Here is a 23779-nt window from a genome sequence, read left to right as displayed (position 1 = left end):
CTTTCCAATAATTTTCTCAACAGCAAAAATAAACTAACTGGTTATTTTGGGACTAACCATGATGATATGAAGGCCATAATAAAGAGAATGACATGGATAAATAATGACACCAATCTACTATACATCTTCAGTCAATATCCATTTTCCCTTGGTCTTCACCTGTTACAGACATTCCCTTTATTCTTTCCAACTCTCCCATTTTACAGCAACTTAAAATACATCTCTTAAAATTTTCCCATTTCTCACCAAAAATTTAACTACACTCAGTGGCCAACTTATTAGGCACCTCCTATTCTTCTGCTACTACAGTCCATCCACTTCAAGGTTTGATGTGTTGTACATTCAGAGATGCTCTTCTGCACACCACTGTTGTAACCAGTGGTTATTTGAGTTACTGTCACCTCCCTGTCAACTTGAACCAGGGATGTTTTTTTGTTTTTCACACCATTCTCTGTAAACTCTACAGATTGTTGTGTGTGAAAATCCCAAGAGATCAGAAGTTTCTGAAATACTCAAACCACCCTGTCTAGCACCAACAGCAGTTCCACAGTCAAAGTCACTTAGATCACATTTCTTCCCCATTCTATTGTTTAGTCTGAACAGCAATTGAACCAATTGACCATGTCAGCATGCTTTTATGCACTGAGTTGCTACTACATGATTAGCTGATTAGACATTTGCATTAAATGTACAAGTGTACTTAATAAAGTGGCCACTGTGTATAATTCCCTCTCTATGATGCTGCCTGACCATTATCACAAAAATGCTCTCCTACTGATACTTCCTCCATTGCCCACCCTCAGTTCCAAAAGTTAAACCCAGGCTTGCATCACCTACAAACATTAATTCCCCCCCCCCCCACCCGGTGTGAGTTACATTATACTACACTCATTGCAGTCCAGTATGTACTAGGGTAATTAAAATCTTATGGAAAATTTGCTGATGGGAGCTAGATAGGGTTCTAAACAAAACTAAAAGAAATATTAAGCACATACATTCTTTCTCCCTTGAGTCCCTGCCAAAGAGCTGGCTAATAGTTATGTCTTTCAAAGATGATACATCTGCAATCATGTCTTTCGATTTCCTGAGGTCATCTATATGAACCGATTGCCATGGGTCTAAAAAAAGAATAAAGCGTATTAACGTGGAGCTACAATTCACTTCAACATACTTTGTATTAAATGTACAAATACATAAATATCTTGACAAACCATAGTATAAAAATGGGAAAAACTGTAGATGATGAAATGTTTGAAATAATTGCAGAAAATGCTGGAAACACTTAACAGTTCAGTCAGCTTCTATGGAAACAGATATCACAATTCAGGTTTAACATCATTTATCAGAAATAGCTGAAAGGATGTTTGAACAGAAATATTAATTCTACCTTTCTTCCACATATGAAGCCTAAGCTGCTAAGTGTTTCCAAGATTTTCTGTTGATTAATTATTACATAGGTTTAACATAGAAGGCACAAAAATCACTAAATCACTCTTCACTATTTATATTTTCAAAGGAACCACTCTAAGTTCATATAAAAGTTGCTGGTGAATGCAGCAGGCCAGGCAGCATCTCTAGGAAGAGGTACAGTCGACGTTTCAGGCCGAGACTATACCTCTTTCTAGAGATGCTGCCTGGCCTGCTGTGTTTACCAGCAACTTTTATGTGTGTTGCTTGAAATTCCAGCATCTGCAGATTTCCTCGTGTTTGCGACTCTGAGTTCATAATAGTTTTCTTGGTCCTTACACACATTATCAAAACTTAGTAGTTGTGAAAAACTAGAACTACAAACTTTCAAAAAACTTTTTGTTCACTTGCAAAAATTTGTTCACTGTTTTCCTATATGATGATCATATGTCCTTCTGTGATACTTGGAGACTCCCAGGCAAAGATATCATTAGTTAGGAGCACATTAAGAAATTGGTGCAAGGATTAGTGGAAACTCAAGTGCTATTTTCTCAAACAAAGGGGGGTTTAGAGAGCTGGAACTTGCTGCCTGAAGACAGAAACACTCATTTGAGTCAACAAAAAAGTATATGGAGCTCCAGAATTTAGAATCAGCCCTTTCAGAAAAAAAATTAAGAAAATGTTTTATGTTCAGGGTTTGGCAGATCCATAAAGACAAAATGATGGATAGATTTTTGAAAGGGAATAGTTTTAAGGGATGTGGGAGTGGTGAGATGAAAGGTGAATAAATGAAACATGGTCACTGATCAACCATCCCATGGATTGAGGGGGCAAAAGTGTGTTACTGCTCCTATCAAAATCCATCAAAGCAAAAACTCCAGTGATAGGTTGAAGGTATTAGTACCTGGGAACCACTCCTCCACAACTCAAAATTAAAAATAAAAATAGCATGAAGATCCTGTGACAATTTTTATAACCATGCCTCTGAAACCTCCAGAGTTGGAAAAGTTATGTGTAAATCCTATTTTTATTAAATAAATGGAGAAGGTATAGTCAAAAATGAGAGAGCACAAGAGGAGACTGAGTGTTCAAGAGCATGCACACGCTCTGAATATTATTTGTTGATTCAGAGAACAATTTCTCTTTGAACCCTTGAGGGTTTGGTCACTAAAGATACATTTTTTTTTTCAAATTTGCCAGTAACAAATTCTCACTGGTGGAATGTGGCAGGATTCACAGTAACGTGATGAATGGCTTCTAAGATCTAAAAATTTACACAAATCATATTTCAAATCTTGATGAAATAAATGCCCCAAATAAAATTACTAGTGTCATCAATTACTGTTGACTTGTGTATTGTCTCATGCAAGTCCGCTCTAGACTCAGCAGAGCTAGCTCTGCATTAAATTCTAACTTGAAGTAGAAAGAAAAATAATCGAACTGCTTTGAAATACTGTTCTTGTACCTCCATGAAATCCTGTGTATGCTGATCCACCTTGTATTCTTGGCAGTTTAGTGAGGAAATATACGATGACTGTTCTGTTGTTACCTTTGAACTTGTTAACTTCATTTAAAGTGGAATACCTACACAAAGAACAGAAATTGTAGCAGAGTACTAAAGACAACTTGAACAGTTTTCCTTCTTCCCAAGATGTGAAACATAGCCAAGTCATGAACTTCAGCATCAAGATCACAAATAACTATCAGAATCAACCTGGATGAAAAGCTTTTATTTTTATGTCTCTACAAAATTACAATTGTACAAAGTTGCCTTTCACTCATTTTTGCAGGTTCTCTCAGCATCTCTTGCAAACTTCACCAGTTTATCAGGAGTGTGATTCAGTAGAACTTGACATTGCAAGTTGTTTCCTTGTTTAGCATAACAATATAGTTAAGCATTATCTTCTCAGGTTGAAGCCAACAAGCATTTTGAAAACTACAATAAGGGTGAATTTTTAACCTGTTTTGATGATTTATGCTCACTGATCTCACTGTTACTGCCAGCTGAAATCAGTATCTATACTTCTGGCATCCAAGTGGAGGTATTAAATTGGAATTGGAATTGAAATTGAATTGACTTACATCTTTCATATACATGAGGAGTAAAAATCTTTACATCTCCATCTAAATGTGCAATTTATAGTAATTTGTAACAAATAGTAGGTACAACAGGACAGTCAATAACAGAACTGCAATTGTATCAGCATTAATTAATCTGCCTGATGGCCTGGTGGAAGAAGCTGACCTGGAGCCAGTTTGTCCTGGCTTTTATGCTGCAGTACCGTTTCCTGGATGGTAGTAGCTGGAACAGTTTGTGGTTGGGGTGACTCAGATCTCCATTGATCTTTTGGCCCCTTAAAAAGTGTGTTCAGGCCTTGGCCTGAACAGTGGGAAGTTCACATCCACAGTTGCGCTGGGCTGTCCACACCATTCTCTGAAGAGTCCTGTGATTGAGGGAAGTACAGTTCCCATACCAGGCAGTGGTACAGCCAGTCAGGATGCTCTCAGTTGTGCCCCAGTAGAAAGTTCTTGGGGTATGGAGGCTCATACCAAACTTTTTCAACCGTCCGAGGTGAAAGAGGTGCTGTTGTGCTTTTTTCACCACACAGCTGATATGTACAGACCACGTGAGATCCTCGGTGATGTGTATGTCAAGGAACTTAAAGCTGTTCACCCTCTCAACCCCAGATCCATTGATGTCAGTCCATTCCTCCTGTAGTCCACAACCAGCTCCTTTGTTTTTGCGACATTGAGGGATAAGTTGTTTTCTTGACACCACTGTGGCAGGGTGATGTCTTCTTCTTCTCTGAAGGCTGCCTCATTATTATTTGAGATTAGGCCAATCAGTGTAGAGTGGTCAGAAGATTCAATTAGCAGATTGGAGCTGTGGGTGGTGACACAGTTATGGCTATATAGAGAGAGTAAAAGAGGGGCCTTAGGGCACAGCCCTGAGGGGCACCTGTGTTGAGGGTCAGAGTTGAGGGAGCCCACTCTTAACCACCTGTAGGCAATCTGACAGGAAGTCCAGGATCCAGCTACACATGCAGGATGAAGGCCAAGGTCTCGAGCTTCTTGTCAAGCCTGGGGGAATTACAGTGTTGAATGCTGAACTGTAGTCCAAGAACAGCATTCTCACATAAGCATCCTTCTTCTCCAGATGTGCAAGGATGGTGTGTAGAGCTGTGGCTATTGCGTCATCTGCCAGTCGATTGTGTTTGTAGGCGAATTGTAGGAGGTCCAGTGTGGGTGGCAGCATGCAGCAGATGTAGACCAGAAGACCGTAAGACAAAGGAGCAGAAGTAGGCCATTCGGCCCATTGAGTCTGCTCCACCATTTTATCATGAGCTGATCCATTCTCCTATTTAGTCCCACTCCCCCGCCTTCTCACCATAACCTTTGTTGCCCTGGCTACTCAGATACCTATCAATTTCTGCCTTAAATACACCCAATGACTTGGCCTCCACTGCTGCTCGTGGCAACAAATTCCATAGATTCACCACCCTCTGACTAAAAAAATTTCTTCACATTTCTGTTCTGAAAGGGCGCCCTTCAATCCTTAAGTCATGCCCTCTCATACTAGACTCCCCCATCATGGGAAACAACTTTGCCACATCCACTCTGTCCATGCCTTTTAACATTCGAAATGTTTCTATGAGGTCGCCCCTCATTCTTCTAAACTCCAAGGAATACAGTCCAATACAAGGAATGTAGTCCTTGATCAGCCTCTCAAAGCATTTGCTTATTATTAAGGTGACTACGACAGGACGCCAGTTGTTCAGACATGTTACCTTGGTCTTTTTAGATACAGGAACAATAGTGGATGTTTTGAAGCAGGAGGGCACTCTACACTAGGAGAGGGAGAGATTAAAAAACCTGCCAGTTGTGCCGCACACAATCTGAGTACCCGCCCTGGGATGCCGTCTGGTCTCACAGCCTTCCGACTGTCTACTCGTTGGAAACACCTGCGTACTTCAGCCTCAGAGATGACCAAGGTACAGGTCACTTGTATGTTTACAGGTCACAAAACTTTGGAGAGACTTTAGACAGTGACGCTCTACTAAATGGCTCTCCTGGCTGTCTTCCCACCTCACACCTGCTATAACCTCCTGTTCATCCAAACAGCTCTCTGTAGACAATGTAATACCCAGTCCCTCATCCGTCACTCCTCCCTTGCCAATCAATATTGACTTCTGGTCTCTCAAAACTTCCAATTCAGCTTTCTTTATGTTTCAACCCTTCCCATCTCTGTGAATTACAACAGATAGTTCTTTTAATTTATTATTCCTTGACAGTATTCTTTAAAGGATGCAAAGTATGTTTACAAGACGGCAAACCACACTGACTTGTTTGCAGTAAAAGTAACTATGCTGGAAGACAGAAGACCTCATGATTAGGCTTAATTTTTAATCAAATTGAAAGAAAAACAATATATAATTGATGTAAAGATAAAACATAGACTAGTACTCACTTTGCAGAAGCAATCAAATTTGCACTTTGCGAATTGTTTTCAAAATCCATTTGTATGAGCAAGATTATGTTTCCATGGCTGGAATCAATACAGTGCCTAGAAATAAAATATTTACAGACATTTAACTGACCAGCACTTGTTTATGTTTGAATAGTGAGTAAAAATTAATATTGCCTTATTAGATTAAATTCTGATTAATTCATTTATTATTCTGGTTACACTTCTCACCAGTATGAGAAAGAAAACAACGATTAGAACTTCGCATTGTGAGTCTTTATGGTGGTGAGGAGCCATCAAAACATTTCAATTTATTTCAAACTTCTTAGAAGATATTTTGATACAATAATTAGCATTTGCTTACAACAAATTATCTTAAGAAAATCCAAAATAAAATCAAAAAACCCTGGATACATTCAATAGATCATGTAGTGACTGTGGAAAGAGAATCTGTGTTGTCTGAGGTGCTACATCTGTCCAGAGCTTTTTTGTTTTATTTGTTTTCAGGATACTCTGACATTCAAGTTCCTTTCTTGATGTTGCTCAAATAAAGAAATTGCATCTAAACAAGAAAGTACTGAAACCAGGTTTAAAATTTAGCTCCATCACAGCACAGCTTCAAGAGGTAGCGCCTCAAGGAGGCTGCATCCATCAATACGGATCCTCTGGAATATGCCTCTTCTCATTATTACCATTGCGGAGGAGGTATGAGAGTCTAATGACCCACATTCACTGATTCAGAAACAGCTCCTTCTCCTCCGCCATCAGATTTCTGCATGGTGCATAAACCATGAACAATGTCTCATTATTCCTTTGGAGTATCGAAGAATCTGCTGGAAGAAGGAGCATCTGAAGGAGAAAATGAATTGTCGATGTTTCGGGTTAAAACCCTACATGAAGATCAATAAACAACAGGAATTCTGCAGATGCTGGAAATTCAAGCAACACACATCAAAGTTGCTGGTGAACGCAGCAGGCCAGGTCTCGGCCTGAAACGTCGACTGCGCCTCTTCCTATAGATGCTGCCTGGCCTGCTGCATTCACCAGCAACTTTGATGAAGATCAATACCTTTCTTTCCCTTATTCCTTTTTTTGTGTCTCGATATTCCTATTTATACACTCTGTATATTTTCGTAATTTATAGTAATTTTATGTCTTTGGACTGCACTGTGGAAATAAAACAAATTTCACATCATGAAAGTCAGTGATGGGGAGACTGTGCCTGTCTGTAAATGGAGTAGCAGCAGTTTTTGTGCTGCTCTCAGTTTTATTCCTTTCCCCCTACTTCAACATTCGAATTTAAAATTTTTATTTGCTGATTCTTGAAGGGGAACAATATGTCTATGTCTACGAGGAGTGGGAAGAACTTGTCTGAACCTAGTGATAAAGGGAACTTCTTTACTCAGAGAGTGGTAGCTGTGTGGAACGAGCTTCCAGCAGAAGTGGTTGAGGCAGGTTCGATGTTGTCGTTTAAAGATAAATTGGATAGACATATGGACAGGAAAGGAATGGAGGGTTATGGGTTGAGTGCAGGTCGGTGGGACTAGGTGAGAGTAAGAGTTCGGCACAGACTAGAAGGGCCGAGATGGCCTGTTTCCGTGCCGTAATTGTTATATGGTTATAAAGGTAATGGGAAAGGAAAGATCTGATGAAATGCCACCATGGGCTGAAGATATGGTTCAGACACTGAATTCAATTAAAGATCAGAATGAGTCAATTAAAGACCAACTGGAAGATAATAGTAATGAAATGAAGTCATTTCTGGGAAAACTTAAAGACCTGGAAACTCAAGTTATTACACATGAAGAGGAATTGAAGATAACTAAGCAAAAACTGTTTGAAACTACAACTCGTTTGGAAAGGTATCAAAATAAGATTATAGACCTGGAAACTAGGTCTCGCCGAAGGAATATACGAATTGTTGGGCTGCAAGAAGGAGTCAAAGATGGAGACTTAACTGCTTACTTTGGTAAGCTTTTTCATACCTTATTTCCTACCATATTATCACAGCCGCCTACTATAGAAAGAGCTCACAGAGTTTTACCTCGAAATCTAAAGATCCAAATAAACCAAGGTCTGTTTTGGTTTGTTTTAATCACTTTAAAATAAAAGATCAAATAATGCAACACGCAAGAAAACAGAGTTTTTAGATTTAAGGAATCTGAGCTCTGTTTTTATGAGGATTATCCGAAGGAGGTAATGGAACAAAGATCAAAACTTGCTCTGGTAATGAAACAGGCACACGATAAGAAACTGTTCCCTTCCTTGCGTTACCCAACAAGAATTGAAGTTTTTCCTCCTAATTCTCCTCCTCGTACATTTTTTGATCCTAAAGTTGCACTGGTGTTTGTTCAAACTCTACCTGCTGCAGCTGCTGAATGAACTGTCTTGGAAGGCTGCTTGGTTATCTGTATATTATTGGCATTTCGGAAAGAAGATTTATGATGATTACTTGGACATTTCATTGAAACACCATTAAAAGAAGATAAGGGGATTTGTTCATCATTGCATATCAGTTTTTTTTGGAAAGAAGATCTATGGTTCAAGTGTGACTGTTTAAATGGTTATTCGGACATTCGACTGAGAAAAAGATGATAAAGGGACTTGTTCCTTTAACCTTATATCTGGGTTGATTTTTTTTGTTTCTTTCTTAATTAATTGATGGTTTTTCCTACCAATGGGGCTATTTTTATATATATATTTAGGGGAGGGTTCAATTACTTATACAATATTACTAGTTGGTATTTTTGAAAATTTAGTGGGTTAATATGCTTTTGCTTTATTATAGTGTAATAGTTTTTTAGGGATTTTGTTAAATTTAAAATGGCACTGGTTTTTCTTTTTAAGAGAACATTATTTCCATAAGACCATAAGACAAAGGAGCAGAAGTAGGCCATTCGGCCCATCGAGTCTGCTCCGCCATTTTATCATGAGCTGATCCATTTTCCTATTTAGACCCACTCCCCCGCCTTCTCACCATAACCTTTGATGCCCTGGCTACTCAGATACCTACCAATCTCTGCCTTAAATACACCCAATGACTTGGCCTCCACTGCTGCCGTGGCAACAAATTCCATAGATTCACCACCCTCTGACTAAAAAAATTTCTTCGCATTTCTGTTCTGAATGGGCGCCCTTCAATCCTTAAGTCGTGCCCTCTCGTACTAGACTCCCCATCATGGGAAACAACTTTGCCACATCCACTCTGTCCATGCCTTTCAACATTCGAAATGTTTCGATGAGGTCTCCCCTCATTCTTCTAAACTCCAAGGAATATAGTCCAATACAGTCCATTTTGGTTCTTTTTGTTTAAAAAAAGATTAAATATGAACATGGAATAGTTTGTAAATGCTGGAATGTAAACACTTTCCTTTGCTGAGACTTTGTTGCTCCTGTTACAAGGTCAGTGGGTTTCGATTTTTAAAACTAGGGGGAGGGAGAGAGTGTCTTTTAAATTTTTTTCTGTACAGACAGAGCAGTCCCTGGCTTCATATTCTATCATAGGGTGCCTGCTTTTTTTCCGGCTATGGGGGGGGGGGGTTAGAGTTAGGGGATTTTTCCCCATTGGGTGGTTTCGGAGCATGAGTGTTTCCTACGTGCTTGTATTCTTCATTGCTACCATTTTTGATCATCCCTATTGGTATGTGCTCTGCGCATGTGTAAAGGAGAATAAAATTATAGTATGGTTTTAAATGGAATAATGTAATAAGTTGGAATGTACGTGGTTGGAATCATCCTATCAAACGAAAAAAGACTTTTTAAATTATTAACCGATTCCAACCTGATAGAATTTTTGCCCAAGAGACACAGATCAGGGCGGGAGATCTAAATAGATTTTTTGGATGGTGGAGGGGTTTGCAATTTCACTCCACTTCTCAGAGTAAAACTAAGGGGGTGTCCATCTTTATTAAATCCAATATATTTACTCAAGAGGATATTGAGCCAGATTCTAATGGTAGATTTCTAATTGTTAAAGAAATAATCTGTAACCGAAAAGTTGTTTTGGTCAATTTGTACGGTCCTAACTTAGATGATCCTTTTTTTAAAAAAGGTATTTGCTTTACTGCATGATTTAAATGAATATACGCTGATAATAGGTGTGGACTTTAACTGTTGTTTAAATCCTTTGATTGACAAGAGCTCAACCAATCAGCGACTTCCAAATCGCTCCACGTCACTTATTAACTCTTTTTTTTTACCGATTTTAGATTGATTGAATTATGGAGATATTTATATCCTGATAATAGAGAATATTCTTTTTTTTCCACATTTATAAAAAATATTATAATTGATCCTCACTTATTGCCTGGTGTTAAGAATTGTGAATACGACGCTATTGCTATATCTGATCATGCGCATCTGAGTTTGTCTTTCGAATTTGATGATGTCATTCTTGCCCGCCCACCATGGCGCATGTCTCAGACATTATTACAGAACTCTGATTTTGTCAGCTTTATTGAAACCCAGATAAAAGATTTTTTTCTTTTTAATGATATGGGGGTACGCCTAAATTAATCATATGGGATACATTTTAAACATTTTTATGTGGTCAGATCATTTCTTATTCAGCTAAGCTTAAAAAACAGACTAAAGTAGAATTAGATAGATTTCAAAACAAATTAAAGACTTAGATAATATTTATACAATCTCCCCTAATATTGATTTATTTAAACAAAGGGTGGAACTTCAATCACAATATAATCTATTATTAACTCATCCTATTGAAGGCTACTTGCTTAAGCTAAAGAGCCAATTTTATATGTTGGGAGATAAAAATAACAAACTGCTTGCATCTCAATTATAAACGGCCAGAGCCAAAAGGCAAATTTTGAAAATCCGTAGGAAAGATGGTACCCTGGCTTGGGAACACAAAGAAATTAATAAGATTTTTCAAGATTTTTATACTGAACTTTATAAATCTCAATGTCCAGTAGATTCTTCTAAAATGAATGCCTTCTTACGAAAGATTATTTTTCCTCAAATTTCTGTTGAGAATCAAAAAACTCGATGTCCAAATTACTGAAGCTGAAATTCATACAGCCATTTTTTCCAATGCCATCTGGTAAGACCCCTGGACTTGATGGCTATACTGTAGAATTTTATAAAAAATTTGGAAAATTGCTTTCTCCATGTATGTTGGAAATGTTTAAGGATTCTTTTGTCAAAGGTGATTTACCCTCTACTTTTTGATGCTTCTATTTCTTTAATTCTTAAAAAGGATAAAGATCCTACTGATTGTGCCTCATATAGACCTATTTCATTATTGAATATCAATGCTAAGATTCTGTCAAAGATAATGGTTGGAGAATGTTTTGGGTAAAATTATTTTTAAAGATCAAACAGGCTTTATAAAGGGTCATTATTCTTTTTCAAAGGTTCAGAGATTATTTAACATTATATATTCGTCCTCTTTTAAAACTCCACAATGCATGTTTCTTTGGATGCCGAAAAAGCATTTGATCGAGTTGAATGGAAATATTTACTTAATGTTTTAGAGAAATTTGACTTTGGTGTTAATTTTAATAATTGGATTAGAATGATATACAAAACTCATATTGCTACTGTTATGACTAATAACTGTAGATCCCCTTTCTTTCCAGCTTTCATGGGGGACAAGACAAGGTTGCCCATTAAGTCCATAAGACAAAGGAGCAGAAGTAGGCCATTCGGCCCATCGAGTCTGCTCCACCATTTTATCATGAGCTGATCTATTCTCCCATTTAGACCCTCTCCTCCGCCTTCTCACCATAACCTTTAATGCCCTGGCTACTCAGATACCTATCAATCTCTGCCTTAAATACACCCAATGACTTGGCCTCCACTGCTGCCCGTGGCAACAAATTCCATAGACTCACCACCCTCTGGCTAAAAAAATTTCTTCGCATCTCTGTTCTGAATGGGTGCCCTTCAATCCTTAAGTAATGCTCTCTCATGCTAGACTCCCCCATCATGGGAAACAACCTTGTTACATCCACTCTGCCCATGCCTTTCAACATTCGAAATGTTTCTATGAGGTCCCCACTCATTCTTCTAAACTCCAAGGAATACAGTCCAAGAGCGGACAAATGTTCCTCATATGTTAACCCTCTCATTCCCAGAATCATTCTAGTGAATCTTCTCTGTACCCTCTCCAACGTCAGCACATCCTTTCTTAAATAAGGAGCCCAAAAATACCCACAGTACTCCAAGTGAGGTCTTAACAGCACCTTATGGAGCCTCAACATCACATCCCTGCTCCTATACTCTATCCCTCTAGAAATGAATGCCAACATTGCATTTGCCTTAGTCACCACCGACTCAGTCTGGAGGTTAACCTTAAGGGTATCCTGCACGAGGACTCCCAAGTCCCATTGCACCCCAGAACTTTGAATTCTCTCCCCATTTAAATAATAGTCTGCCTGTTTATTTTTTCTGCCAAAGTGCATAACCATACACTTTCCAACATTGTATTTCATTTGCCACTTCTTTGCCCATTCTTCCAATCTATCCAAGTCTCTCTGTGGACTATCTGTTTCGTCAGCCCTACCGGCCCCTCCACCTATCTTTGTATCATCAGCAAACTTAGCCACAAAGCCATCTATTCCATAATCCAAATCGTTGATGCACAACGTAAAAAGAAGCGGCCCCAACACGGACCCCTGTGGAACACCTCTGGTAACCGGCAGCCAACCAGAAAACGATCCTTTTATTCCCACTCTCCGTTTCCTGCCAATCAGCCAACGCCCTATCCACGTATGTAACTTTCTCATAATTCCGTGGGCTCTTATCTTACTAAGCAGCCTCATGTGTGGCACCTTGTCAAAGGCCTTCTGAAAATCCAAATATACAACATCCACTGCATCTCCCTTGTCTAGCCTACTTGTAATTTCCTCAAAAAATTGTAATAGGTTTGTCAGGCAGGATTTTCTTTTAAGGAAACCACGCTGAGTTCTGCCTATCTTGTCATATGCCTCCAGGTACTCCGTAACCTCATCCTTGACAATCGACTCCAACAACTTCCCAACCACCGATGTCTATCATTTCCTTTTTGCTTCCTTGCCCCCTTAATTAGCAGAGTGACATTTGCAATCTTCCAGTCCTCTGGAACCATGCCAGAATCTATTGACTTTTGAAAGATCATTGCTAATGCCTCCGCAATCTCCACAGCTACTTCCTTCAGAACACGAGGGTGCATTCCATCTGGTCCGGGAGATTTATCTACCCTCAGACTATTCAGCTTCCTGAGTACTTTCTCTGTCATAATTGTGACTGTGCACACTTCTCTTCCCTGCCGCATTTGAGTTTCCAGTATACAGCTGATGTCTTCCTCAGTGAAGACTGATGCAAAATACTCGTTCAGTTCCTCCGCCATCTCCTTATTTCCCATTACAATTTCTCCAGCATCATTTTCTATCGGTCCTAAATCTACTCTCACCTGCCTTTTACTCTTTATATACTTGAAAAAGCTTTTAGTATCCTCTTTGATATTATTTGCTAGCTTCCTTTCATAGTTCATCTTTTCCCTCTTAATGACCTTCTTAGTTTCCTTTTGTAAGCTTTTAAAAACTTCCCAATCCTCTGTCTTCCCACTAATTTTTGCTTCCTTGTATGCCCTCTCCTTTGCTTTAACTTTGGCTTTGACTTTTCTTGTCAGCCATGGTTGCATCCTTTTTCCATTCGAAAATTCCTTCTTTTTTGGAATATATCTGTCTTGCACCTTCCTCACTTCTTGCATAAACTCCAACCACTGCTGCTCTGCCGTCCTTCCCGCTAGTGTCCCTTTCCAGTCAACTTTGGCCAGTTCCTCTCTCATGCCACTGTAATTTCCTTACTCCACTGAAATACCGACACATCGGATTTCGGCTTCTCTTTTTCAAATTTCACAGTGAACTCAATCATGTTATGATCACTGCCTCCTAAGGGTTCCTTCACCTCAATCTCTCTAGAATCACCTCCGGTTCATTACACAATACCCAATCCAGTACAGCTTAGTGGGTTCAACAACAAGCTGTTCTAAAAAGCCATCTCGCAGACATTCTACAAATTCTCTCTCTTGAGATCCAGTGCCGACCTGATTTTCCCAATCCACTCGCATGTTAAAATCCCCCACAATTATCATAACACTGCCCTTCTGAGAAGCCTTTTCTATTTCCTGTTGTAATTTGTAGTCCACATCACTGCAGCTGTTTGGAGGCCTGTATATAACTGCCATCAGGGTCCTTTTACCCTTGCAATTTCTTAGCTCAACCCATAAAGATTCTGCACCTTCCGATCCTATGTCAATCTTCCGATTCTAAGTCCTTTGTTATTTAATTTAATACTAGAACCCCTTGCTATTGCTCTTCGTGAAGCTAAAAATATTTATGGGGTTTTTGTGAATTAGGTTAGATCAGTCCTCGTTTATTGTCATTTAGAAATGCATGCATGCATTAAGAAATGATACAATGTTCCTCCAGAGTGATATCACAAAAAAAACAAGACAAACCAAAGACCAACACTGACAAGACCACATAATTATAACGTATAGTTACACCAGTGCAAAGCACTACCATAATTTGATAAAAAAGGTAAAAAAAAAAGTCTCAAAGTTCCGATTGACTCCCGATAGTCCCTGATAGCAGGCAGCAGAAGGGAGAAACTTTCTCTGCCATTAACCTCCAGGCATCAACAACCGTCGATGCATTGGAAGCACCTGACCACAGCTGACTCTGAGTCCGTCCGAAAACTTCGAGCCTCCGACCAGCCCTTCAACAGCGAGCACCATCTCTGCCAGCGCTTTGACCCCGTCCCAGCTGCTGAGCAATAAGCAAAGCTGAGGATTCAGGGCCTTCTCCTCCAGAGATTCTGGATCACACAGTAATGGCGGCAGCAAAAAAGGCATTTCAGAAGTTTCTCCAGATGTTCCTCCGTTCTCTCATGTCTGTCTCCATCAAATCAGGATTGTGCATGGCACCCTGCTTGACAGATTACAGATACCATTCACCGGAGTGGCCGCGCAAGCTGCATCCCACCGTCATCTTTGCTCCTCCATTCATGAGACCATTCATAAGATTTCTCTTTACACTGATGATTTACTGGTTTATATATCCAATCCCGAGGAATCTATTCCTGCCTTGCTAAAATTATTTAATGAATTTGGAGATTTTTCAGGATATAAAATAAATTTTAGTAAGGTGAAATGTTTCCTTTAAATGAATCTGTTTCTATATATGATAATACTCCTTTCAAAGTCCCGGATTCCTTTAGATATTTAGGTGTTATAATCACTAAAAAATATAAGGATCTTTATAAAGCTAACTTTGTTCCCTTGGTAGATTCTATAAAGTACTTATTTAATAGATGGACCCCACTTACATTTTCACTTGTTGGTCACATCCATATAGTCAAAATGATAATTTTACCAAAATTTTTACATTTTTTCAGAATATCTCTGTTTTTCTGACTAAAAAGTTTTTTTGATCAGATTGATTCTATTATTTTATCTTTTATTTGGAATAATAAAAGACCAAGAATTAGTAAATGTCACTTACAAAAGTTGAAAAAGGATGGCGGTCTCACTTTCCCTAATTTAAAAATGTATTACTGGGCTGTTAATGTGTGATATATGTCCTTTTGGTTACACTGGGTTGATAAGAACGATCAGCCAATTTGGGTAGATTTGGAATTGAAAGCTGTGAAAGTTTTACTTAACCTTGTTATTGGGAGCTTCTTTACCTATACAATTAGCTAAAGTTGCTAATTTAAATTTATACCCTGTGATTATGCATTCTTTACAAACTTGGCTCCAATTCTGTAATTTTTTTAATCTTAAAAAATTTAAACTTTGTAGTTTAATCTATTGAAATTACTTTTTTAAGCCTTCTTTGAGTGATCTAGTTTTTTTTTAAACTTTGGAAAAATAAGGTATTAATTCTTTTCTGGATTTATTTAAAGAAGATAGACTGATGTCTTTTGAACAATTAGTTGATAAATATTCTCTTTCATACTCACACTTTTTACAATACCTTCAAGTTAGACATTACTTACAAAAATATTTAAGTAATTTTCCTTACATATTGGATGCCGACCTGTTAGATACTATTACAAGTATGAACCCTTTGATGAAGGGTTCCATTGGAAGAATTTATAATTTACTATTACAATGAGATAAGCGTCCTTTATTTAAGACTAAACAAGATTGGGGAAAGGAACTTAATTTGACTTTTATGACGGAAGACTGGACGCGGATTCTGAAGTTGGTTAACTCTTCTTCGATCTGTGCTAGTCATTCACTGATTCAATTTAAAATTGTATACCGTTACTATTTGACGAAGGAGAGATTGTCTAAAATGTTTCCTAATGTTGATAGTTATTGCAATAGATGTAAAACTGAGACAGCTACACTGACACACATGTTTTGGTCCAGTTCTATACTGGAACAGTTCTGGAAGTCAGTTTTTTTCTACAATTTCTAAAAGCACTTAAAATTAATTTACAACCTAACAAATTAACTGTGCTTTTTGGAATAATTCCTCAAAATATCCGTGGTATCTCTTTGTCTGACCAACATGTTATTGCATTTGTTACACTGATAGCTAGGAGGGCCATTTTGTTGAAGTGGAAGGATACATTGGCTCCCATTTTGTCACAATGGTTCTCTCAAGTGATGCTATGTCTTAGTTTGGAGAAAATTAGAATTGAACTTTTGAACCTATGTTTGATTTTGAGAAAAGATGGGGTTCATTTGCTCGTTACTATCGATAGATTTCCTCCATGAACTAATTGTAAATTTTTGGGTTTTTTTTCTTGCTGGCGGTTTGAAGTTTATCTTTAGAAGCTTTTTGTATGATGCATGGCTCCGGGGTTGAACACCTAATGCGTTTTTTTCCCCTCACTTTTTCTTGCTTAGTAGGGTTTATTTTTCTTTTTTTTGTCAGCAAAATTTTATCAATCTTCGAAACAATGTTTTTTTTTCTTGAGACATTTGTAAGTGTTGCCTACTTCGATGTACTCTTGTTAATTTTGGATAATAATGATAAAAAGATTTGAAAAGAAAGTAAGTCAGTGATAATAAATCTGATTCTGATTCCGATAAACTCAAAATGACTTCATACACTGTGTGCAGAATAAAAATTTTACCTTATAATACTGGTGCAAAAGAGTCTTTGCTGTCTTTGACCATCATTACTTCTAGAAAATGACAGAATAGCCACTGAAATTTAATTTCAAATTTGAGTATTAACTGACCTTATCTTCTTCAGAAATGAATGCTCGGTGTCAAACTGTTGCAGTGAGAAAAGAAAGATATTTCGAACACTACCACTTAATTCTCTTTTCAAGAATTCAATGTCAGAAACTGTTAGAAGCCGTGAATATGTTGTAACCTAAAACAAAGAATAAGCAGTTCTTTAATTATGGATACATAAAAACAGCAATTCAAAGATCCTCTTTCTGTGTTCCTAACCAAGCATGGCCTTATTAATGTAATTTAACATTGCTAAATTCAATTCAAGTTGCAGGCATAACCATCTGTATGAGACAAAAATTTTAGACAATTATAGTCAGAAAGTTATGCAGTGTGGAAACAGGCCCTTTGGCCCAGCTTATCTATGCTGACCTCAACTAGACCCATTTGCTTGATCGTGGCCCATGTATCTGTGCAAGTGTCCTTTGAAGATTGTAACAGTACCTGCCCGTGACTCCTTCTCACAACTCGTTCCATATCTCACCCTCCTCTATGGGGAAAAGTTGCTCCTCGTGTCTCCTTTAAAAATTTTCCCTTTCACCTTAAATATCTGCTCTTTAATTGTAGACTTCCCTATCCTTGGGGGAGAAAAGACTGCCAATTAACCCTATCTATGGCTCTCATGATTTTATATACTGTACCTCAAACAATCACCACTCAGCCTCATACACTGCAGGCAAAAAAAAAGCCACAACCTAGTCTAGCCTCTCTGTACAAATCAGTCCTAATTCGAGGATATCCTTCCAATAATACTCCAAGTGTGGTCTTACCAATGCCCTGTGCAGCTGTAATAAAATCTCCTAACTCTTGTTCTCATTGCTCTGACCAATGGTGACGGGCATGCCAGACACTTCCTTCATCACCTTGTGTACCTGTGTTGCCAATTTCAGAGAACTATGTATCTGTACTTTTAGGTCTTTCTGTTCCACAACAATCACCTAAGCCTTATTAATTACTGAGCTAGTCCTGCTCTGGTTTAACTTACTAAAATGCAACACTTTGTTCTTGCCAGAGTTGAGTTTCATCCACAACTTTCTCACTTGAACTAGAAGATTCTTCAAATTACCCTCTTAAGTGTCCATTATGCCACTAATTCCTGTGTCATCCACAAATACACCAGCCATACCAACTGCATTTTCATCCAAATCATTAAGTGATGAACAGCAGTGGACCTAAAACAAGTCCTTCCTGCATGCTGGTCATACATCTTCAATGTGTAAAACAACCCATTTCTAACACCCTGTAACTCCTACCACCAAACCAATTTTCTATCCAATTGGCTAGCTCACCCGTGATCTCATCTTTTGGATCAGCCCGCCATTCAGGATCTTGTCAAAAGCCTCGCAAAAATCCAGTACCCTGTCTTTAACACTCCTCTTTGTCACCTCTTCATAAAGCTCAATCAAATTTGTGAGATATGATTTTCCATGTACAAAAGCATGCAGACTATTCCTACTCAGCCCTTGTCTTTTCAAATGCTGCTAGGTTATATCCCATAGAATTTCCTGCAGTAAAATTCCCACCACCAGTGTTAGGTTCAATAACTTGTAGTTCCATGCTTCTCCCTGCAGACCTTCTTAAATAAATAAATAAACATTAGATACCCTCCAGTCTTCTGGCACCTCATGTGTGGGTAACAGTGACAGCAATATTTGTGCCAGACCTCAGAAATTTCTTCCCTACAATGCCATGATGTTCTCGGTTACACTTATCCGACAGGCTCCAGGATCTTAAACCCACCTTGATATGGTTGAAGACTGCCAGCACCTTCTGTTTTGAAATCATTATTCTCTTCATTTAATTCCCTAGTTTCCATTACCTCCTCCAGAGTAAATACAGATGAGAAATAAACAACTACATGCTTCTTGAGGGTCTTACTCTCTCCATGGTTACTATTTTGTTCTTAATATAGTTAGAGAATTTCTTAGGATTATCTATTACCTTATGTGCCAAAGCTATCAAATGCCCTCATTTTGTTCTCCTGATTCTCAAGTTGACAGCAACATGTCAAGGGGTTCTCTTAATCTTAGCTGTGAATACCTGACACATGCTACTTCCTTTTTCTCGACGTCCCTACCTAAATAAATATCCTTAATTGTGCTAGCCTTGCCCTTCTCTCTAAAAGGAATATGCTAACCCTGAGCTCTCCCCAATTTACTTTTAAAAGCCTCCCACTTGCCAGATGTCCCTTTACCTGCAAACAGTTTCTCCAAGTTTGCAAATTCCTGTCTAATGCCACTGGTTCCAAAGTGCTCACCCAATATTATATTATCATGAAATCTTGGCTTCCAGCAAACAAAACAAAAATCAAATTCCAAGAGCAAACAAGGATTCTAAATTTAATCCTGCTTGAAGAAACAAAGATCTCAAAAGTCATTGTGAAGGGATTTCTCTGTAGATCAGTAATATGACTAAAAATGTAAATTAATCCAGTAACATAAGTATAAGCCACTTTCATAGTATAGAGAACTGCATCATTAAAAAAGAGAGTACCTCAGTGAAAACTGCCCAGGACTGAACTCCAGATTTGATATGAGAATGGATGAAATCTGCAAGAGAATCATGATGTTGTTCTTTGAAGTACTTCTGCATAACTACGTCAGCCTCATGTGTGGGAAGTTCAGAATTAGTTAAACGAACCACAGAATCTGGGGTGGCACAGTTCAGCAACACCCACTGTGCTTCATTGAGTATATCCTCCCAAGATCTTTGAGTCTGTTTCAACCTTTGTGTTATTTGTAAAACAACAGACGCACATGTGTCAGAGTGATAACCAACAAACACATCCGATGGATCATATTTCTGTTCTGTACCATGGACTGAAACATATCTGGATCTAACTCCTGTGAAATTTTGCACCCACTTTTGCAAACACTTTACAGTACTCCTTTGATCTTTGTCAAGGACTGTGTTAATATCAAGATAATGCTTCTCAAGTCTATTGATCAGAGGAATCGGAAACTCATTGTAAACTACTTCCTTCTCCTCTATAACTATCAGTCTGAAATTTGGATGGACTCTGCATTTGACCCTGTGAGTCCCCAATCCTAAATCCACATATTTCTGTCCTCCGAGGTACACATAATATTGATTCAATGCATCATACAGGCTTTCATAAAGATTCTGCAGATTTAACAAAACTACCATTTGTCCAGTTTCCATGCAAGTCTTAACACGGTTGATGTTTCTGCAAATCTGAGTATAATCTTGATCTTTAGGGAAACTAGACCCAAAGATTATCTCAGGTTGTTGTTGTCTGGAGAAAAACATTTGCTGAAGTATTTGAAGAGCTGCAAAGTTTTTAGTAAGAATAAGAAGATACCGACACTCCAGATCATTAGAATCTGCATAAATGTTGTATTTAATCAGATCCAAAGTGTTGATACTATCGTAAGAAATATTCTTGAGTACAAACTTGAAAATGTCCATAACTTTAACATCATCACTTCCACTAAAGTTACGCAGCACAATCTCGGCTAATTGCTCAGGAGTTGGTTCTCTTTTGGAGGTTTTTGAAAGTGAAAAGACCATTTTTATTAAACTGTAATAGTCTCGTAGTCCAAAAAATTCCTTATTTTGTTGTTTACAGATTTCTAGATAAGCTTCTGCAAAGTTTTCAAATGAACCTTTCACTTTTGTTTGGATCATATGATCAGAAGAAGTGATACCTTTGGCACTTTCAATCAATTCTTTTTTGTCAGGAACACCTCGCGATACAAAAATTCCTCTATTCATTTTGGCAGGATCTAGAGCCCAGTTGGATATTCCAATGAAACCAACTTTCTTATGCTTAAGAGGGTCATCGTCAATACATCCATCTTCCAAGAGTGGATGAAGAGCTTTCAGTGGCATTTTTGGGGAATCTTCAGCAAGACCAATTTCATCCAAGACCACAACAGAAACATATTCATCAAGGTTCTTCCCTTCTTGGAAACGTGCACACTGCTTAAACGTATTAATGATTCCTTCAGAGGTGGAGTGAGGACTGCACTGAAATGACACTAAATGGATCTGTTTTAGGTTTTTATATAATTCTGAGTGAGCTGCTTGTCCCTGCATGGCATCTGCTACAATTGTTTTTGCCAGAGATTTGGAGCTACCAGGCTTTCCAACCAAGAATAGCGGGATTTTAAGTTCAATGCAAATGACCATCATGAAAACATTTTCTTTCAATGCAGAATTCTTCGCAATTGTTTCTTGCAGTGGTACACCACTTAGTAAAAGATCTTGGAAGAGCTCAAGTTGCTGTAAAATTTTGGAAGGGTCATTATATGGAGAAGGGAGATGCTGGCAGATATGTTTACGATAAGCAACCTTCTTTTCCAAACACGCATGATAACAAACGCCAAGTGCCAGCACAAAAGGCAAGATAATGTCATCACTCGATGGAATGGATTCTTCCTTGTTATCGTCTTCTAGAAATTGTTTCAAATTGTTTAATAGCATGTTCTGATGGCTGTAAAACCAAACAAACACTTTCATACACCTCTCCACATCTCGAAGGCTTACAAAACTGCACTCATCTTGCTGGCATCTCATGAAATTTTGTGAAGCTGACAAAGTATCCACCATGCACTGAATATTGACAGAGGGTACTGAAATGGACTGAGTCAACCTTTGGACAATTTGCTGGATGTACAGCTTCTCTGTGAGGTTGTCAAGTTGCCCGAAATCCCACACTAGTGGTATCATACTCGGTGGTAAAGCTTGTACGCGATACACAAGTTGTCTCAAAGGAATGGATCCCAATTTATCTTCCGTTTCATCTGCTCGGACACGGTAGCCTAACCCAGCTGATTCTAAACGCTTTACCATCTCATCTGTGTGTTTTCTGTAAGGATTGCATGCTGCAATTATCTGCAAACCTGTATTGGGAGATAAAGGTATCCCCTCAATCATCTGGTCACAAACGACTTCCTTAATGCAACTAACAGCTTCGGTTGTATTGGCTTCATCAAAAAATAGAACGGTGTCAAAATCATAATTTTGCTTGTTGTATTTCGCAAGAGCTTCTGCTTCTTTAATTTTTGAATAGATTATATCTGCAGTTGTTCCGCCATGCACTTTCACCAGTTTCAAATTCTCTGTATTTGCACCAGCTTTCCGTAACTCACACAAGAATTTGATCAACCTTGTTTTACCACACCCAGTCTCCCCCATGATGATCACAGGAATGCCACATCTAAATCTCATGTGAATAGCAAGTATTTTTAAAATATTGTCCGTGGTCAACTCATAGGTTTCATCAGGATCTAGTGGCCACTGAATGCCCAGCATTGTGCAAAGCCTCTCAATCTTTTCACACCGTGGAAGCTTGTCAAAATCAATGTTGAATGGGACCCTTTGTAGCTGCAAACCTTGATAGAGCTGATGGGTCATTATATCTGATTTAATAATCTTGCCATTTGATGGGTTAATGGCATCAATGCCACCACGTGCATTTTTTTGGACATGGAAACCAATGAAAGTCATAGATGTATGATCATCATTAAAGAAAATATAAGGATGTGGCTCAGATTCCCACTTCTTTCTTATGAGAAATGGTGCTATGTCAGCTTCTGAAACACCACCAAGGTTTGTAGCTGGAATTCCTGGGCTCTGGTCTGAAATGTCAAGAGATGGTGTTGCAAAATCTTTTGCCATCAAAATCATGAAATTAACAACAAATCCTTTGAAGCCTTGCAAAGTATCGTTGATACAGTCAAATTGGCAAAACACAGAAGTTTCACAGTCCCTCAACTGCAGGTTAAGAAACCAAGCAAAATTTCGCAACTCAGACCAAGAAGGATCTATTACCCCACAATAGATCAGAAACATCTGCAAGCACTCTACATGGCTGCCTTCAACAGTTTCCTGGTAAATAAAGGTATCCAAGTTTTCATTCTTCTGCAACTTTCTGAGATATTGATATGGTCTTTGAAATGCTTCACTGCGAAATTCTTCCTCATCCATGAGAGGATCTATACCATTCCATGTCGGGGATTCAGATTTCCTTACTTCTTGTTCAAGGACTTCTTTAGGTGGTCTACAGTATACTTTTGGGAAGATGTCCAGAAAGTTATGGCTCGGCATTTGTACACCCTGAAATCATATAAAAAAAACAATGGAATCAAAAACAACACACACAAAATGCTGCTGGAGAAACTCAGCAAAATCAGGCAGCATCTGTGGAGAGAAATAAACAGTTGATGATTTGGGCTGAGACTCTTCATCAGGACCAGAAAGGAAGGGGCAGAAGCTAGATAAGAAAGTGGAGAGAGGGGTAGGAGTATTGGCAGGTGATAGGTGAGACCAGGTGAGGGAGAAGGTGGGTGGGGGAGTAGGGGATGAAGTAAAAAGCTGTGAAGTGATAGGTGGAAGAGGTAAGGGCTGAAGGAAGAATCTCATAGGTGAAGTCTGTGAGACTGTGACAAGAAGAACTGGAGGGAGGCGATAGGCAGGTAAGGACAAGAGAAGGGGAGAGAGGGTAACCAGAATGGGAAATGAAAAAAAGGGGCAGGGTTGGAGGGACAGTGATCACTGAAAATTATAGAAACCAAAGTTCACGCCATTACATTGAAGGCTACCCAGACAAAAAATGAAGTGTTACTCCTCCAAGCTATGTAGTATTATCAAGTACTGATTAAAAGTATTTGAAGTTGAACTGAATCGATTTTTGGACTGTAGAAGAATAAGCTATTGAGATCAAGTGGAGAATGAAATTG

At 38.5% G+C, this 23779-nt stretch overlaps 1 protein-coding gene across 1 annotated transcript in view; it reads right to left on the bottom strand.

Annotated features, from left to right (window-relative positions):
* Positions 1–23779, bottom strand: part of rnf213a (ring finger protein 213a) — a 211417-nt gene that overhangs the window by 102664 nt on the left and 84974 nt on the right. Inside the window, exons 28-32 of the mRNA XM_063030522.1 lie at positions 19569–23156; positions 17078–17214; positions 5876–5971; positions 2873–2991; positions 996–1118 (exon numbers count right to left, since the gene is read on the bottom strand). Coding sequence (XP_062886592.1) covers positions 996–1118; positions 2873–2991; positions 5876–5971; positions 17078–17214; positions 19569–23156 — 4063 coding nt within the window. The remainder of the gene's footprint in view (positions 1–995; positions 1119–2872; positions 2992–5875; positions 5972–17077; positions 17215–19568; positions 23157–23779) is intronic.

Source organism: Mobula hypostoma, chromosome 22, assembly GCF_963921235.1.
Source record: "Mobula hypostoma chromosome 22, sMobHyp1.1, whole genome shotgun sequence".
Taxonomy (NCBI): domain Eukaryota; kingdom Metazoa; phylum Chordata; class Chondrichthyes; order Myliobatiformes; family Myliobatidae; genus Mobula; species Mobula hypostoma.
The sequence above is the reverse complement of the archived record's forward strand: the minus strand, read 5'-3'. Positions and strand labels throughout refer to the sequence as shown.